The sequence below is a fragment of the Limanda limanda genome, chromosome 9 (genome assembly GCF_963576545.1).
Source record: "Limanda limanda chromosome 9, fLimLim1.1, whole genome shotgun sequence".
NCBI lineage: Eukaryota > Metazoa > Chordata > Actinopteri > Pleuronectiformes > Pleuronectidae > Limanda > Limanda limanda.
This window is the reverse complement of record NC_083644.1, coordinates 24,244,919-24,265,089: the sequence shown is the minus strand read 5'-3', so window position 1 is coordinate 24,265,089 and position 20,171 is coordinate 24,244,919. Positions and strand designations below refer to the sequence as shown.

Below are 20,171 nucleotides of genomic sequence, written 5' to 3'. Positions count from 1 at the left end.
GAAAAAGCAGGAGAGAGCGTGAGTTACTTGTCACTGATGAATGTCTGCCCTTAACTTTCGAGAACAGTTGGTCTAGTAGCCAAGCATGGTCACTGACGGGTTTGGTTTGAGTTTAGTTAGTGGGTAAGTTCACTGTGTCTTTGTGATGATTGTTCACAGATGAAGGGACCAGAGAAGACGCTCCAGGAGAGGCGCTCCAGTCTGGATGCCGAGATCGACTCCCTCACCAGTATCCTGGCCGACCTGGAGAGCAGCTCGCCCTACAAGCCACGGATCGCACAAGTAGGACCACCAATGACACAACCTCATACCCTACACACATATGTACACTGACGCTGAGCCGTGATGATGTTATAGTGATGTCATCAGGGTTATTTAATCTTGGGCTCGAAACATCGCAATCTTAACTCAAAGGGAAAGACTGCGTCACAAGTGGGGTGTGTAGTTTGACTGAGATGGGTGTTGATGTGACGGGGGGGGGGGGGGTGTTCTGATGACAGATCATCAATGTCAATGTTGTTCCCAAGCATTTTTGTCTTCTGACCTCTGACAAAAGTCAGGGTCGACTCTTGTCTCAAATTTCACCAAGGAGTGTTTTTCTCTATGAACTCAGATATTTCATTTAAATAATTCCAAATGAAGTTGAATTATTCAGCTCCTCCTTAAAAAATAATCTGAAAAACAATAAAATATAACTTTGCACCTTGTGAACAATTGGATGCAAACTGGGACCCACTACCTAGATTTTAATAAATATTTTTAAAACAAGTACTTTCTCAACCCGTAACAAAAGTAAGATGCTCCTTCTGAATAAATATATTAGTTACAACAATATAACTATGTTCCCGACATGAAATAGATTTGTCACATGACTCTTGTCTGACTCGGAATTTTGTCAGATCAACAACTAGTTTATTGATAACACAACAAGATAATATGTGTTTTCGGATTCAATTCAACCTATCCATTTCATGACACAAGACATAAAATGACCAGGCTGGGGAGTTCTTTTGTTTGTTTTATTGAATATAATAACAATGATGACTTATAACTTTGTCATTTTATGTACAAACTATTATTATATTGTATTTTTAAAGGCAAAGTTATATATTTTTTTCTTTAGATAAATCCCAGTTGGCTTACTCTACTCAAAAATGTATTGAGATGGACACAAACCTTTCCAGTATATTTAAAGTTATGCAAACGCAGGACATTTAACATTGCCTCCACACATTTTATCTAAATTCAATGAACTTGAAATTAAAAACGCTGAATATTTATCAACCTAACAATTGCAGTAAAATATACCCAAAAATCTAAAATTGCTGACTTTACATTAAAATTGTGTCAAGGGGACAAGGGACATGTCTTTGTGTCACATGAACATAACGTTTTAATGTCATTTTGACTTTCAAGAACATTTGTGGGAACTTAGCAATAACATTTTAGGTCATTGATGATTTTGATGAACTTGCTGTTGATACCTCTCTCCTTTCAGTTAAGTAGGATCTTAAAGGCAGGACATTTTACTTATGAAAGTGTTCCTATCTTTTGTGCTACTTTGTGCTATGGGCTTCTTCAACTTAGTATGATGATAGACACAATTAACAATTGACAATTAACAACTCTGGACGGCAAGTGAAAAACCTTTAGGAATAGTTATTTTAAATGTTTGAAAATATATGCTAAGATAACTGGGGTTCCTACAGGACCCATATGTTGCATCTTTAAAATAATGTTATGACAAAATGAGCCTTGACCTATATCATTAGTTGATATTAAACGATATTAGGAGCAACTTTAAAAAGTCAAAGCCTTGGGCAGTTGCTAAATTGTTTGACACACAATGAATGTAGGACAGACAGATGAGAAAACTCAAACCAATTGTGTTTGGAGTAGAAAGGCTTAGAGCGACTGCGAACACTATGAAGATGGTATCTGTCGTGAGATAGTCAAGTAATATAATACCTGAAAAAGTTTCTCTCAAAGACATGATGGAGATGTGGCTATACTGGCATCACCGGTGCACTGTGTTTTCATTTAACTCAAAAACCTTGGGTAGTGTGTTGTTACCATGTTTCATAAATAAAACTGAGAGCGGGGTTAAAATAATAAATTATTGACAGATGTAGCAAATTAGCAACAGGTGAAGGATTGTGCCCTTATTCAAGATGTACATACTGTATTTACATTAAATTATTGAGTCTTTTTTGTATCAGATAAATACATTTATGAATTTATTCTCATAAAATGTGGACTTTTACTTCTTGTAATACATGTGCTACAACTTTATCCTCAAATCCTCTTCTTTTTCTGTCGGTGTCCTAATACTTTGTTCAAAGATAGTTATTCTAATGTGGGGTTTAAAAAGTACTGATAGCACGTCAGGGAAAGTGCTCAACGTTTTGACATATGAGAAGAATTCACATCCAAAGTTTTATTTGTTGAAAATCAAAAAATTCTGAATTGGTAGACAAATACAGCTTGTTTCACAAGTCGAGTGAGAAACATGGTATTTTGGGTGAAGTGTAAAGAATGAGGAAGACAAACAGAAAGTGTGATGTCTTTTAGTCCTGGTTTTCTGGTCAGAGGGAGGAAAATGCGGGAACGACACACAAAGTGAAAATTATTGCACCACACAGGGGAAACATGCACTGCGGTTCTGAAATGATACACATTAAGGGCAATAAGTAAAGTACGACTTGATGATTGTGTTCCTGGGTGCTAATGTTACTATAATAACATGACATTATGTGGTCTTAAAATATGTTGAAGTGCTTCAATCATTATATATATAGCCTGTCGTGTAGATCTGACTTTCAGTCTGTGTTGATCATAGGCCTACAGGTGTCTGTACAGGTTCACCATAGACCCTGTTCACACCCGTCCTGAGTGGTCGGAACACAAGTGGTCAGCTCTAAGTACAGTTCTGAACACACGCCACTTTCAGAGGTGGTGTGGGACGCATGTGGCCTCATTCTTTTTTGCTGTGTGAACACAAATCCATCCTGGGCCACGTACTCAGCCGACATCCTCTGACCCACTACAGTTTTTACACATACATTGATTGGTTTGTAGCCAGCACCACAATCAACACTGATCACCAACCATACTTTTATTCAATTGGTAAAATCTTTCTTCATAGGAGCATACATTCAATCATTCAGTCGATCTTGACTCTTGCTCTCTTTCTCTCTATCTCTCTATCTCTCTATCTCTCTATCTCTCTCTCCCGCTCATTCCGACACACACACACAATTGCACACAAACATTGTTATTGGACACATCTGTAAACTTAACTGTGTAAAAGCATTACCATTTGCTCTTAGCGTACAGAAATAATGTATGTGTATCTTTGCATATAGAGCTGGAAATTGACATCTGATCCCAATTGGCCACAGGAGTCACATTCAGGACTGATGTAAACACCAGGTGTGAGCTGAGGCTACGATAGGGCTCTGTAAGGTGATGCTCAGGGCCACAGGTTACTGTGCCAGCTCTAGCTCTGGGTCAGGAGCTCATAATTGTGAGCGTGTGGAGAGCTGTTTGCATTCAGAGGACATTAACTGAAAGAATGTACAGTGTCTGCTTTCTTTATGTTTTTTCCCACTCTGTGTTGTTGCAAACTAATAATACAAGTATACATACTGAAAATGCACAGAAGGCCACACGTGCGCAATTGTTTTAGGATGTGGAGCCAGCAGCTGCTGAAATGTATGGAATTTTTTCCTAAATAAAATATAGTATGAGTGCATACGTTTGTTCGAGTCTGAAAGCTTTTGTCAACAGGACTTGAAAAATTAATGTGCACCTGTACAGCTTGGTGAGAGGCCAGCTTTTTTCGAATGAGCGGGCGAACAGTCACACTAAGTAATGTTTGGATTCCACGGTGGTTTTACCTGTCAGGGTCAAAGTCGCTTCACGTCTATTTTTATCTTAAGCTTTTGGAGTTATGGGTGAAGAGCCATGCCACCTGTGTCTCAGCAGAGTACACATACGCGGTGTGACATGTATAAATCATGAAATGCTATGTATCAGACATTTTGTTGACTTAACCCTGGTTTTACAGGTACCTCCGTGCCCCTCTGTGGTTTCTGTGTCTTCTCACTGAGACTCCTTGCACATTTCAGTTTAATTGTTTGTATTTTAGCATCATGAGCACATGCATTTACACACGTACATACGTACACACACACACGCACGCATGCACACATGTACACACACACACACACGCACGCACTCTCCTCAGCTGATGCTGATTCTAGCTGATTAACTCAGGTTGACCTTTTCCTCTACGCAGCTGCTCCTGTCAGTCCGTGGTTACTTTCTTTCAATGCATTATTCTACAGCGTAACACTGGTCTGTGTGTGTGTAATGGTCCAGGTTTCAAGCTCCAGCATTGGCACAACTGCCGCACAGTAATCTTCCGCTTGTATAAGCAAAGAGTAACGAGCACTCTTGATTTACAGCTCTCTGTGCACAAGCAATTACAGAGCCAGCTCTCCAAAATCAATAGGCCACCCCGCGCTCTCCCTTTCAAGCGTCTGGGAGAAGAATCTTCCCCTTGACGTTAAATTTGGAATCAGCGAGGGGACCTTATGTGCGCTCGCCTCCCAGATGAAATCGAAATGGACGTCGCTGCTCATTCATAAAAATCTAAGTAGCATTCCTGCAAACGTTCAGCCGGCACTGATGCTTCACAGACATCAAACCAATTTTGTTTGCTTTAGTTGGTATTCTCTGTGGCATAACAGTGGGTAATGAAATGTGATCATTATATAATTCCCATTTGTTCTCTCTCCACTTCCATCTTAGATGTCATTTGTTGTTTGACATGGTTAACTAAGTTTGTGTTACAGTTTGTTTGCTTAATCCTACAACAGCAGAAATTAAACCACACCCAATTGAGATGTTTGAGGCATTATTCTGTTAGAGGTTATTATATCTTACATTATACAACAAAATGTCACGCATGTTTTTAATTTTCATAATTTACATAACAACGCAAATTTGTTTATTGTGTAGTGGGTAATTCATTTAGTGGGATGTGAAAGTTATTTTCCAGGTGTGTTATTTCAATTTAACATTCTAAGTTTCTCTTAGCACATAATGTGTTGTACATGCAACATATACAAGTGCTGTTTGAATAAATGACAAACTCATCAGCCAAATCTAAGCATGTAGTGGAAGACAGACATGCAGCAAAGGGCCAGGTTGCACCTCAACCTGCAGCCGCTGCAGAAAGGCTCAAGCATGTGTCTGCTGAGCACCGCTAGTACAGCTGATAGCCTGAGAGAACTTTTGCGTTACTGAGCTTTATTGTGTGGAAAGGAAAGGGCTATCATTGTTTGGGGTTCAGTGCTGGAAAAAGTGTGTGAATGCATGTGTGGAAGTGCGTTCTTGTCCTTTACATCTGTTTTGTGTCTTTTAATTTGAAAAGTTACAACATTTAATCAATTCCATGATTAATTCCTCCAGAAGCTTTCACCAGACCTGGGATGTCATCTGGCAAAGCATTCTGTTGGCCAATTCATATATATATATATATATATGCATATTACCTTGTAACATGAATACCTCTGCTGTTCACATTGTGATTGTTGAGACATAAGATGAAATCATCGCTGCTGAATTTCTCAAACATGACTTTGTGGATCATATTTGATGTGGAATCAGCTCCTGAAACGAGCTCTGTTGTTTTAATGCTGTTTTCAGCCTTAATGCCTGTTTGAGCTGAGTTTGTGGTTAAGGTTAGAGGTTAGACTAAGGGTGTAAGATACAGCTAATAACACTGATTGTTCTCACAACCATACACCGCTACAGTTCTACAGCAGCTGCACCTGCCAAACTGTCTAGATTACTTAGACCTCTGCATAGTTTCAGCCCTGCATTTGAAATAGTTTAGGATCCTGTCATAAGATGTAATAACTCTTGTTGTCTTCGATCTAAAGTGTATCTTGTATATTCGAGGAAACACAGCAGAGCGTGTTGATGCTAAACCCTTCAAGTGTGCTGCACTGCAATCTGAGCCCAACCAGCCCCGCTAATGTGCAGCGTAGGCCTGTCCAAACACATCAGATCTGTTGTGGGGGAGTTAACAAGGAGGCCCAGATGAGTGTCAAAATAGTGTGCACATCAAGCGCCAGAGCTGCTTTGGTGGAGGCTGCAGAGGCTCTGACTGTGTGACCTCTAATTCACACTGACCTCTCCTGTGTTTCTAGTAATCAAATGAATCAGCTTCCCACCTACTGAGATTCCACACCATCCAGTCTGTGCTCCACTTTGTTTGCTGTCAAAGTGAATATCAGGACGTTTTTATCTTTACACATTCGGTTTGTGGCTTTAGGTCATTATTAGGAGCATGAAAACAAAGTTGGGGCAATCTGAGCAGATGTCTGCCACTGGATGGAAAAATAATTAGACCTCAGCATATGAATCTGTGTAGTTTCTTTTTTTTTTTTTTTAATCCAGAAGCTCTTTCACATCAGATTGATTTATGTGCTTTTTCCCTGGATAACCTCCTTCAAAGACTTGTTTTTCCCAAATGATAAAAATGTTTACCCTGCTAAAATGCACATGAAATATAACAATGAAACTTGAAGAATAAACAGGGACTTAAAACGTAACCTCAGTCGTACTCGGTCTCCACATGTACACAAGTTTATCATACTTTATCTGATTTACAAAACTGTCTTGACAGAAAACATCAAAACCCAACCAAGTATTAGCTTTAAGAAGTTTTTTTCATGACCGTCACTTAAACAGATATCAATTTATTGAGGAGAAATGTTTGCAGTGCATATGTACTTAACTAGTTATCCTCCGTATATCCAATAATTTATTTCATTATAATAATTTCTCTCCATTAAGTAGGGACATTTTTGTCCTAATGAAACTCTAATGCATTCCTCCAAAAAGCTGTACCTCCTTCTGATATGATTCAATCTGTTGTGATAAGATTCAAGTTGAATTTAAAAAGCTTCCTCTGTCTGATTCATTCACAGAAAACGATAACATGCAGCATAATAAATAAAATATTGAAAGCCTCAGCTTCCAAAATGACATACACTTACCAGCATGGCAAACGTCCTGTGTGTGTGTGGGTGTGTGTGTCTGTGGGTGTGTGTGTGTGTGAGTGATTGCGCCTTAACTTTTGTAGCGTCTGTCTAGATGGATTCATGGAAGGAGAGCTGCTCCCTCTCCCCAGTGCCAGAACCTCTCGGACAAGAAATATGTGCCTCACTTCCAGTCATGGTTCCACCTCAATTAACAGGAAGTGGTCTGTTTGTTGGCGGCCATGTTAGAAACTGAAGTGTGGAGTTGTTGATGCTCTCTAGAAAGTTGGGTACAGCATGGTCGTTGGGATTGTGGTGCCTCTGAGGAAAGGAAGTGAGGACTATATGACACGGGCGATCCTTTTCATTCATGTGTCATACCTATATGTGGACTGGGATTTCCCATTGATAGTGTGAGAATTGATGGCGTCACTCATCCATGTGTTATACTGCTGCCATGTTCTTTCTATATTAAAGTCCCTTCAGGTCTTACTGTCCTCAAGTTTATTCAAATCTGGTATAGTTTGAACCAGGTGTTTTTATGCCTCCACAGCTGACAGGCCTAAAAACACAGGAGGCAGGAGGCATTACGTCCAGATTGTCTGGCCATCCTATTGTTGGAGGCATGATATCTCAAGAATGCCTGGGGGCAATTTATTCAAACTTGGTACAACTGTTCAGGTGGACTCAGCGATGACCTTATTAGAATTTGGTCAAAGGTCGAGATCACTCTGACTTGCCGAAACCCTTTTTTATCTTGTGAAAGTGCTATCTTTGCAAGGCCTCAAAGATCCTTACAAACTTGACACTTATGTCCACTAATGGATTAGCTGAGTCAAAGGTCAAGGTCATGGTGGACTCACAAAACATGTTTTCAGCCTCTTGAACATGATATCTCAAGACTGCCTTTAGGACATTTCTTCAAATGTTGACAATTTGTCACTTGTAGACAAAGATCATAGGGTACAGTGACCTCTTAGGAGTCTTAAAGAAAAATGTGAAGGCTATAACTTCACTGGTTTGGGGAGGCAAACCACAGGGTCGTAATTATATCTTAAAAGGTAGTTTATGCATGACCAGGACGATAAGGTTGTCCATTGTTTGATAGTCTTAGTAAGATTTGGTAAAATATTCTGGACCCTTTAGGAGATGTAAATTAGAGCCTCTTGGCTTTGCCTCTACTACATTTACAATTTGTTGGCATTCACCATGTTAGATACTTTAAATATTCTGAAAAGCTTGGCAAAATCAATGCTGTTAATATTTATTATCCCACACAAAGTAATTTTATTTTGTCAGTGCTAAAGATCCCCAGGTTCATATCCCATCTGATGAAGGATGCTGCAGGCACGTTGGTAGATGTACTGCTTAAGAAATACTTTTAATAGACAACCCTTCTGCTTTTTTCTCCTCAAAAGTCATAGAATAATAATTTATATTTATGGCAGCAGACACACTATGCTCTGTTTGGTTCAAACTGAATGTTATACCATGGAGAACATTACTGTCACTTCAGTACCATGTCAGCAGACAAGCTGCAGCATAGCCCACATCGGTCTGTTTGTGTTTTTACTCTGTGTCAAATAGCCTGATGTCTGTGTAATAAGTTGTCATGTCCATACAAAACAGACGGGAATTATTGAAGTCTGCTGACAGTTTAGCTAAAGCCGAGTGCCTGAAATGCTGCTGAGATGGATCCTTCCACGCGAGTGCCCTAAGGAGGCCTGACTTCACACTGTGCCAGTCAAGCCATGCCATGACACTTCCATCTCTCAACAGGCAGAGCATTGTGGATGGCGCTTGCTGTCACAACATGGCAGAATGATAGGCCCTCGCTGCTAGCTCCCATGTCTCCCACTGATCATGGCGTCTGCTGAACGATCACAGACAATGCAGACTCGCCACCACCCTGGCGGTGTTTCAGCTCCCTGAGGGTATGATAGGGTTGGTGACCTTTCCTCTGTTTTCTTCATGAGGCGTAAACTCTGGAGGCATCTCCAGGGACAACATCTCCATTTCACTTCTTTCTACCAACCCTCCAGGAGCAACCGTTTCTGCATCAGAGGTGCACAGAACAAAATATGTTAATGGTTTTCTATTAACATATGATCATGCTCATATCAGGTATATTCATGTGAGAAATTATGTTCAAATATAAGGTGTATGGTGTGTAACATAATGATGCCAGTTCATATGGAAGTGAATGCATCACAGTAATAAACCTGTTCCCTGTTTATAGATGGAATAAATGAAAAGGTTATAGTGCCTGGTAGAAAGAAGTGTTACAGAAAGGGAAAAGTCATTGAATCGGCTCAGGAATAGTTTGACATTTTATGAAAAACATACATTTGTGTTCACAATTGTTGAAAGTATTGTGTCACGTTTGGACAGAGCTAGGCTAGCTTCTTTCTCTGGTTTCCACTCTTTGTGTTTTTTAGCAAAGAAACCCATTTAAAAGTATTTCTTTAAATTTAATTTCGATTTTTAGACTTATCTTTGTTGTAAACTTTGCTATCTTTGCTACCATTCAAGTGCATCTAAACTGACGAAAAACAGGTCTGGCACTCATCAGGCTGGTGATGTTTGACTTGCGAAGGTGTTTGGCCTCTGGGAAATGGTGAATGGTTCATTAAAGGTCATTGAAACAGATTTAGAAATGACTGACTTGAATAAATTGCTTTTCAAAAACATACCATCACCATCCAGGCATGTGAACTGCATGATATGCTGCTGAGAAAGTCTGTGATTCCAGCTGACTTTTAGTCATTTGCATTGTTACTAATGTCAATGTCACAGCTTTTTGGTCACCACAACTCTATGTTTAATGATCTATTGTTGTAAATAGTTGTAAATAGGTGTAAATAGTGAATAACTGTGGTTAGTTGTCTCATGTTATGTTTGACATCTCAGGTGTCAGGAGATTGTGTTCAATTGTTTTGGAGGAGATATAATCTCACTGTATTTGTTTTGTGATATTTGATAGATGTAAAAAGAAACCAATTCAAATAGTCTTTAAATGTATTGATTGCCTACATGTCTCATGAGGCCGGTTGTAGTTTTTGCAGTGTGCACTGTGACATTGTGTGCCCTTGTTTTCAGTGTCTCTTTTTACTACCCCAATGTTTACCTGTGTCTCTGCCCTACTATAATGACAGGAATGCTCCTCACATGTTTTAGCTGCCACAGCATTGAGACACTCTGGTTTAAGCTTCTCTTTAGGTGGAGTGAATTAGCATCAGCCAAGAATACATGTAATGACATGTTAGATTTCAGTTGTCATAAAGTTCTCAAAAACTCAAAGGTCAATCTTAGATATCATGCAGGCTCAGCTGCAGCCATGCATGTTATTACTATAAAAAGCAGGTTGTGAGATAAAACGTTGCATGTTCACTATGACTGTTAGACGACAGTTAACTGAGGTCGTATGTCTCCAACAGCTGAGCGGAGTGCATCAAGATGACACTCCTGCGCTGTAATTATAGGACTGGGTGGCATTCAACTCTTTCTTCGCTGTTTGTTTACACACTGCTCTTCACTTTGATTGCTTTGTTGCTGCGTGTAGCAGAGTTGTGCCACAGTGCCGGTGGCACCCATTGACCTTATGGTCAATCTGGCAGCAGGTTCTGAGTTTTGACAGGGGCAGCCAACTGTGGAGAGAAGAGCATGCCTTCAGGCGCTCAGTGTGTTCCGTCAATGTTTGTTAGTCAAATAAACTGCATAGTATCACCCTCTTGTCTTTTATTAACAGGGTGAAGCAATGACGAATTTAGTTTGAGCCAGGAAGCTGTGACAGTCAGTGAAACATGCCTCTTTACATGATGAGGTCCTAGTAACAATGCTAAAAGGCTCACCAACAACTGCTGTCACTGACTATTATCCTTCTTCCCAATAACGTGTGCAAGCTCACAGTACCCACACATACGCACAGAGAACGGTTATGTTTGCTGTCTCCAGGATTGACGACATTGACACATTATAAGCCATAGGCATTTTGTACTGTGCAGCATATCACTTTCTGAAGCAGGAGGGGTCACAAGTGCATGGAAAGCTCATTACGGGGATGACTCAGGGATGTGTGGTGAGAGACTGGCCTGTAGTTCTGCAAGAGGTGAATGAAACAATTAGTGTCTGCTGTGTGAGAACTACAAAACACACATTTCTCTCTTTTGTAAAGGCAGCCTGCAGAAATGCCATGATCGGTGACTCTCAGGGACTCTTTTTTTCATACAGTTGCCCAGAAAATTATTTTTTTGTTGCATCAGTGAGTAATACGCCCTACTTTGTACAATGCTGTTACATCATACCAGAGGTATTACGTAACGGTGAATCTTGAAGCATGGACTTAATGTTCAAGTTCACCATCTTAGGTTATCTTGGTGCTTGTGTACTGTACATGTGATTGCTACCTACCTTGTTCACAGTTTCTCTCGTTGGATTTTAAATGCAACTATAATTATTGAATAACAGACTGGAATAATTACTAAGCCATTATAAAAGTGTTAAATGAAAATAAAACATACATGTAGATCTAATGTAATCTTTATTTAAGACCTATACAATATTTGAATGCAAAAAATATGACCTTTTGATATTCAACACAAATATCTATGAATTTTTAGTTAAGAAATTATAGAAATAAAGATGAATGATTTATACATTAAAAGCCACAACCAGTATTGATGATGATAATCTTATCTTGAGTGTTTCGAAAAAAAAACTACATGAAGAATTAGAAGCTGATTTTGTAGAATTGGAGACTTAAACAATTACTCTCATCCTTCATGTAGGCCAATATTTATTTCTTAAGTCTGCTTTCTTGAAGGAAATTGTCACATTTTGTCTTTTACTATACACATTTGTCCGTTTAAGCCAAGCTTAGAAATGGTTTTCCTTTGAATGTCCAAATATTGCACCTTTTTAACATGCAAACTGGAAGTATGCATTGATAATAGGTGGATAGAAATGCACTTTAACCTGTTCCAGTAAATGCACCCTGCCCATGCACCATGAAGAATAAACTGCCATTATTGGTACTGTAACTTCATTATTATAAAAAATGCAACAACTACTTGACTGAAAAATAAAAGCCCATAAAGTGACCAGTCACAGTTGTAGGATTCCAGGTCAGTTGTGATACAGTGCACCCATTAAACATTGATTCTACTTTATGTATGCAGGCTGAAAACATTACTGAAATATCCACTTGAGAGAGGGTGAGGATTTCCATGCTACAATCATTTGAAGGAGTAAAAAAGAATCAGATATAATATATGTCAGCGGAAAGTTCTCAATATGTGTATAACACAGTTTAAGTGCAAATGGAAAGATAGTTCATAACAGCTAGAGGTCTTGCCACGGTCCACAGAGACATTGTTTAATCATTTTTAATGTGGCTTATCTGGAACTATTTTAGGAAGAAAATTGATATCCTCAATTGCATGACTGAACTGTCAGATTGTTAAATGTGACTGTTGTGCCTGATCGTGCACAGACGAGATGACTGCAAGTGAAGGGAAGATTAGAGAGTGTTGACCGGGGCTGGTAGAGCCGACAGTTCAGCTTTGTATGAATAAGGAGCAGGGAAAAACTTGAGAGAAAAATATCCAAGGTCTAAGATGAGTCTGAAAAGATGCAGAACTTCTCCCTCTTCAGGGGTTTTCCCCAAGCTTGCTTAAAAAGAATCCCCCACCCTCGTGGTTTGAAATGCAAAGTTAACAGTTTTACTCAGCCCCCCAAGGCTCGTATAGTCTCTCCTAATCTCTTTTAATGTGTCAAAAGGCTTTCTTGAGAGTCTCTGTGAAATTTCACACTTAAGTTGTTTGCAAAGTCAGTCTGAATTACAGCACAGAGTGAGGTTAACTTTTCCAAAGGGGTTGGGGAAAACTTTATGTGTTTTTGTTTGTGTGGAGGGGGTGTTGGAGACAACAACACAGTGTGCACTGACACTGATGCTGCACGTGAGGTCGGACGCTTTAAACTGTGCCTCATGAGGACAGCTGCACATACCGCCTTTCTTTGCATTATGACTATTAACTGTGTAGCATTAGCTTTTTGGAGGCTTAATGAATTGTTATATCAAGAACATAACCATGCTGCAACAAACCCAAATCCATTTCTATTTGTTAAATGATTTTTGGTCAGCCAATGGCCAGTGGCATTACATTTTCAGTTGTCAGTCCGTCCGTCCCATTCTCTAGAATGCGATATCTCAAGGATGCCTTGTGGGAATTTCTTTAAAATTTCTTCAAAATTTGTACAATTATTCAATAATTAACTGATTGCATTTTGGTGCTCAAAGGTCAAGGTCAAAGTGACCTCATTTCCCTCCATTGGGAATTCCATTACATCTGGCACAACTTACTTTGACTCATTGATGAGCTGATTAGAATTTTGTGGTCAAAAACCTTTTACCACAAGTCTGTCACCAAATTCGAATTCTCTATATATCACCTGGCAGTTGATATCACTGGGATCATTATACTTATTATAGGTACAGTAACAGTATATTACAGTAGCAATGTGCCTCATTAGATTTAGTTTCCCTGAAGGACCCCCACCACCCCCAATTTGTCTTTGGATACAGATCAGAGCACATGGTGTGATAAAATAAAAACAAATACACATGACAAAGAGAGTTCACACATGCATGTAATTACTGCTCCATGAATACATAATTTGCTGTAGTTACTGTTTTTTTCTATCTTTCTAGATTATGAAACAGAAGAAATGCACTGTAATATCATATACTGTATCTGACATTGTCCTCCACAACCTTCATAACAGCACGAGGGAGCCTTTTTTCTCACTGGGACAAAACATCAATTTGTATAATGATCAACAAAAGGCACCTTTTAGCAGACTTGGGTCACATGCCCTGACAATATATGAAAATGCTTGACAGTTTTATTAATGAGCTAATCTCAGTAACACAATGTACCGTAAGATGATATGACGATCAAGTATTTACTAAAGTTACACAGTTCAACAAGATGCATTCGGTGCAATGAGTGGGAATGAAAGACGCATCATTCTCCTAATTACAGGTCATAGTACCATCAAAATAATACTGAATCTGTGATATTGAGATGAAATAGTTGCATTATGTTATAATATACACATAAGCTTATATTAACCAACCTGGTTAACATAAGTGATGGCATCATATCCATCCTAATTGAGGCAATATACTGACGAGCTGCCCAATTCACTCAAAATGAATGCTGCCATTCAATTAGGCCATTGGTTGAAAACATGAAGGACCACTGAAGCAAAAACTTAAAATTCAATAGCCAAAAAAAAAAATTGCTTCCAGGATCTAATCTCTGACCTCCCTCCTTATCATCGACAGGTCAAAGGCATACAGCAGCTTTAATGATCGTTTAGTTAATATGAAAATTCTTGCCACTACACAGACGTCTCTGGTTGAGATTGTGGGCATTTGATTAGTTTCATCACCCCCAGAAAGAGATGAATCCATTCTCTTAATGTAATTTGTGGAAAATGTACCATGACAGTGTAATTATTTTGAGGGGACCAATTTGCATTTCCAGTGCTCAGTTAACTAAAATGTTACTGTAGGTTTTGAGGCCTTGAAGATAAATTAATAATCTGGAGTATTTAAAACCCATGAAACATTCAAATTAAGTAATTTCACCTCCTAAAGGGCATAGTGGAGATTTTTCCATACATATGCAGACAGACACAGTTTTTAAGTAAACATCGTCGCTAATCACTGAGACAGAATTCTGAGTGAGAGCAGGGAATATTTTCTGGAGCTTTTAATAGTTCCTTAGGGGCTTCCCTCTGACTTCGATTAGATGGGATTTAGACAAAGTTGATGCATGCACCTCTTTTGCCAAAACTTGGAATTCTGTTTTATCTCTGTACACTATTAGGATCAGAGACTTTGCATTTTACTGTGCACTTTATCACTGATAGTATTGCAACAGAAGGGTTTCTATTCAGTTGGGGCAAGGAGTTTCAAGGGAGCGTTGCTGAGCTGCAAGGCCCAGCGATTTGTGACATTTCTCTGCAGCAGGCTTTGATCAGCTTTTAAGGGAAATCGATTGGAATTGTTGCTCTGCCCCAATTTAGAAAACGTCTCATCAAACCAAGTTGCAAAGGGTCTAAAGACTACAAGTTTTCATTTTTGTTCCCCCAGTGCTGCAAATTTAGTAATTGACTCTGATTTTTGGCTTCAGGCAATAACCTAATAAGGCCATCCAAGGTTAATGATAGACCCTTTTTAGACTGGCTGAACGTCTGACACCGATATGTAGTGGTAGTGAAAAACAATTATTACTTACATGAGAAGACACCCAGGGCAGAAGCCTCTGACATCTGAGTGAAACGCTGTTACACTGTGTATTATTAGCTGCTGTGTCTAGCTACAGATTTGCCTGTGCATCATGCGTAGCCATTGGACATGAGATGCCTCAGTCTTTCAGATGTCAGAATCGCAGCAGCGGGGTTGTGTTGCTGCTTTACAGCCGTCTCTTCCCAGGAGCACAAGTGCCACAAATCTTTGTGATTTAACATCTTTCACATCCAAGCAGCTGGAGTCAGCACAAGTGTCATGTGCCATTGCCAATCTGCTATCATGGCTTCCTCTGCCAAACAATTTATCCTTTCCCCTCTGGCTTTATTAGCCATAAATTATGGGTGATCGCGACAGTGTAGAGCCTCTGCTGTCGAGGTAGCCTTGTAATTGACTCTGGGAAGGCCGAGTGGATAATGATTTGAGCATAAACTACCTTATCATTAAATAGCTGTTCATCTATTGTAGTTTCACCATTTAGCAGGTTTTCATTTATCAAAGTTTTTACTTCATATTGTTATAAGCCAATTAAAATTGTCACCCACTTAACTATTATTTGGACTTTATACACATTCGTGGTCCCCAGAAGATGAATAACAATGACCCTTGACTTCTTTTGTCGACTGCTGTATTATGGCCAAAACTTAGAGTTTTCCAGTATTTTGGTTTATGACATTGGCATCAGCCTTAACTGTACCTTGTGCTTGTTTATTACCAAATATTGCCATTCTAACGTGTTGAACTAAAATGATGATGAAGATTTAAACCCACTTGACACAGCCCTTAACATCAGCATGTCAGGACAGTCATCATGAGCATGTTGACCTGCTTATGTTAAAATGTTCAATTTATTATTTGTTAAATTCTTTGTCTGATGTGAAAAATGCATGGCTTTGTTCTGAGAGGTCTATTTCCACCACCATGTTAAGTGTAAACTTAAGTTATCTGGAAGTTTGCATTAACTGGAGCACATATTTTCTGTTGTTTTTCAGAACTCTGTATCCTCAGCAACCTCTTCTCCCAGTGCTCCTGTAACTGGTTACAAGCGTATGGTCATTCCAACTCAGCCACCCCTTACTGCAACTAAGAAGTCTACACCCAAAACTCAGATACCTGGGGGAGTCTATGCTACCCTCCCTTCCTCTGGCAGCCTGGCAACCAAGCCTCAAAGTCACATGGCTCCTCAGCCTGTCCCAGCCTCCTACGCTACAGCTTCAACCCCAAGCCAGCCTACCTTTAATGTCCAGGTGAGGTCAGCCCAGCCCGGCCCACAGCATCAAGCCCCTGGAGGGTACCCTATTGGCCAGCAGCCCATTCGCAGCCCAGCACAGGTGCAGTACATGCCTGCCCAGCCCAGAGGTCCTGACTTTGCCTACGGACCACCACAGCCTGGCTTCTCCCCTATGAGTCAAGGTGCATATCAAGAACAGCACTATCCAGGAGTGGCTCAAGCTGGTGGGCTAAGCTCCAGGAGACCTGAACCTGCCCCCACCCAAGCATACCAGCCTGGTGGCCCCAAGAAGACCTACATCACAGATGCACCACCAAGCCTGGCTTCCTACACTTCTGGACCAACTATCCCACCAAAGGTAAGAATATTCATAAATATGATACTTAATTTGTTATTGTAATCACATTTAAAGTAAAGACATATTTCTAGCTGATAATAGGTAAAAAAAGCTATTTTCCCTGCGTATCGCTGCAGTTGTTCACACATACAATATGACACAATCAGTGCAATCAATCCAATCATTTTGATCCACCCTTTAATTAATTGATTATTTTAGCCAGTTTTCTGGCACTTTTTCGATCTGATTTGGTGGCAGTAGGCAATGAAGTTCAGCCTAGCATCAATTACCCCAGCTGCTTTTCCCAACTCCTTCTTGAGAATTGAATTCACAGGCCTTCTCAGGCCAGCTGGGAAATGTAATCCCTCCAGTGTGTTCTGGGTCTACCCTGGAGCTTTCTCCCACATAGATATCCCTGGAATACCTCCACAGAGAGAAGTCTTGGAGGTTTCCTGATGGGATGACTGAACAACCTCAACTGGCTTCTGTGGAAAAAGTAGCTCTTCTACTTTAATCTTTCATGGGACATTTGAACTCCTCTACTTATCTCAAAGGGTGGACCCTGACACAGTGGGGGGAAAAAATAGTTTCCACTATTTCTAGCTTAGTTAGGGGGTATGTTTATTATAAGGTATGGTGGCAAAAACCTTCTTTATCAGTTATTTCTTATTTTTGGTATTTTTTCAGTCATGTTGTATACTATTTATTAATATAGATGAAGACGTGTGTATGTGTACTTGTACAGATATCTTTATGAGGACTATTTTCCCCAACATTTTGGGCCGGTCCTCACTTCCTGACCCACTTTAAATGGGCTGATTTAGGGACTTGGTTTTAGGGTTAGAATTAGGTTTAGGCATTTACTTCTTCTTTAATGGTTAATGTTAGGGTAAGGGGCTAGGGAATGCATTATGCCAATGAGTGTCCTCACTAAGATAGATGTACAAACATGTGTGTGTTTGTTAGTTAGTTTGTGTGGGGGTTGGCGTACACAACTACAAGTATGTGTACAAGATGATGTGTGTATCAGTGTGGTGTTTACTCTTACAAGGTTTTGTGTGTGTGCGCGTGTGCGTGTCTGTGTGCTATATGCATACATTTGTACAGCATCAGATGGCAATGCAGTGGGGAGCTCCTTGCCATCTTTCATTGAACTGCTTAGAATAAACAGTTGTTTTAACCTTTATGAATATTTGAAAGATCCTCTCTGTTGGGGGTTTCCACCATCTGATTCCATTTGTCTCATAAAAGGCAGATTGTATTCAATAGTATATAAAGTATATAACCAGGCTTATGGATTTATAAAATATTAAATGAAATGTTTTCTCCTCAAATGTAAACAGAAATTGTTAGTAAGTCAAATTTACTGATTAAACTCACAAGTTACAACAGCACATTCAGAATAGTTTAATTGTTCTTAGTTACAGGTTTAAAAAAATACTCTAAAAACAATTGATGACTCTTCCATCTACGATAGTATATCCCAATTTGGAAGAAGCTGGTCCAGAATTGTAATTGACGTTTGCAAACGGAGACGGCTACAGGAATTTCCCAGAATGCCTTGCGATTCAGCGGCATGAGGGAAGTGAGACCCACAAATTATTTTTTTTTCTTGATTAACAATCTTTTAAAAAATTACGATAATGGTTGTAATATCTTAGTTTAATATTTTTTCAATGTATTTTGGTCATTCATTTCACAACAACCTTAAAAAATGTCATGTCAGATCTTAGCACCAAATACACAGAGATATGCACACGGACTGTATTCATAAACTGTGCTTTAAAATAATTCTATAACTTGTTCATGTCACAACTAAAAAGTCAGCTCACAGCCCACCCACACCAACCGTCCAACCTTTTGGATTTGGTGATAACCTGAAATCTGCTATTTTAACATGTAATCTCTGGTAACTGGGGTTTTCTTCTCCGATGATGTTTTCTGCTTTTAAACTTTTTAGCGTAACTCTTTGACCTATTCCTGGTTTACTTTTATCTTGTTTTATGTTTACCCTCTCATTAGTTGAATTGTATTTTGAGTTACACTTGGACAGAAAACCTGTTAATTTTATGGCTGAATGTGGACTGCAAACTTACTCATTGTTAACCACTGGCTGGAGTCAGAGCTCTGAAAAATAAGCAGGCTGCTTGATTACTGTGTTTCTATAGTTGCTGCCCAGGAAAGCATATATCCACCATAATTTCCATATATTACGGTGACCCTGAAAGCACAACTCACTGCAACTTAATAAAACACATGCAAGTAGACAAACACAAGCAAAGTAAGAAAACATAACACATTACAGAAGCGCGCTGCAATTACAGAAAACGACAAGTGTTTCCAGGGGACACCTAAAAGCGATGGACACGTCGGGTTGTTTAATTTTGTGTATTTCGTTGTATTTCTTTTTTTTTAATTGGCAGGCTAATAGTAAGAAAACGTCAACGCTCAAGTAACATTAGACATCTGCAGTAATATCTGAATCATGTGATCACATTTTCCACTATCAGACAGACACCGACTTTAACAACTCCAAACTGCAGCAACAACAACCGGACGTGTCCATCACTTTAAGGCGTCCCCTGGAAACACACTGTTGTCGTTTTCTGTAAGTGCAGCGCGTTTCTGTAATGTGTTGTGTTGTCAAATTGATGAAGATGTTTTCCACCATAATATATACCGTCGGCAAGCAGAGCGCTGGAGGTAGGGGCAGCAAGTGGCAACTCCATCACTGGACCTGGTCAGGACAATATTAAGGACAGTTGCTGTGAGCCTGAGTTTTACCAAGCTATGGTACAAGTCTAAAACTCATTAATTGTAGTTGACTTGGCCCTGCATCACTCAGGAAACAACTAGCAGCAGAGAGGCTCAGAGCACAATTTCATACAAATGTCAAATAGGGTAAAATGGTCAAGGGTCAATGGTTAAAGGTCATCATGACTGCGACAGCACCATATTCTGCAACAACACATTTTTGGCCATTACTCAATGTCATAATTCAGGAACAGGAGGGGAGATTGTGACCATATTTGCTGCATCTTGAATGATTGGCTGAGGTATACAACAACGAGGCAGTTGTTCTAGTTAAAATCAACCATCCATTCCATGATCGTGTCATATGTGCACTATGTAATACTTAAATATAAATTATTATTATTTAACATAAATAACGGTTGTAAAGTTAAAAAGCATTTCAGTGAATATTGGACTCAAGCCTTCTAAAACAATGCA

The 20,171-nt window shown here is 39.5% G+C and overlaps 1 protein-coding gene across 3 annotated transcripts in view; it reads left to right on the top strand.

Annotated features, from left to right (window-relative positions):
- Positions 1 to 20,171, top strand: part of lpp (LIM domain containing preferred translocation partner in lipoma) — a 150,372-nt gene that overhangs the window by 72,754 nt on the left and 57,447 nt on the right. For all 3 annotated transcript variants that reach the window (XM_061077968.1, XM_061077969.1, XM_061077967.1), the window contains 2 exons: positions 160 to 282; positions 16,365 to 16,961. In XM_061077968.1, coding sequence (XP_060933951.1) covers positions 160 to 282; positions 16,365 to 16,961 — 720 coding nt within the window. The remainder of the gene's footprint in view (positions 1 to 159; positions 283 to 16,364; positions 16,962 to 20,171) is intronic.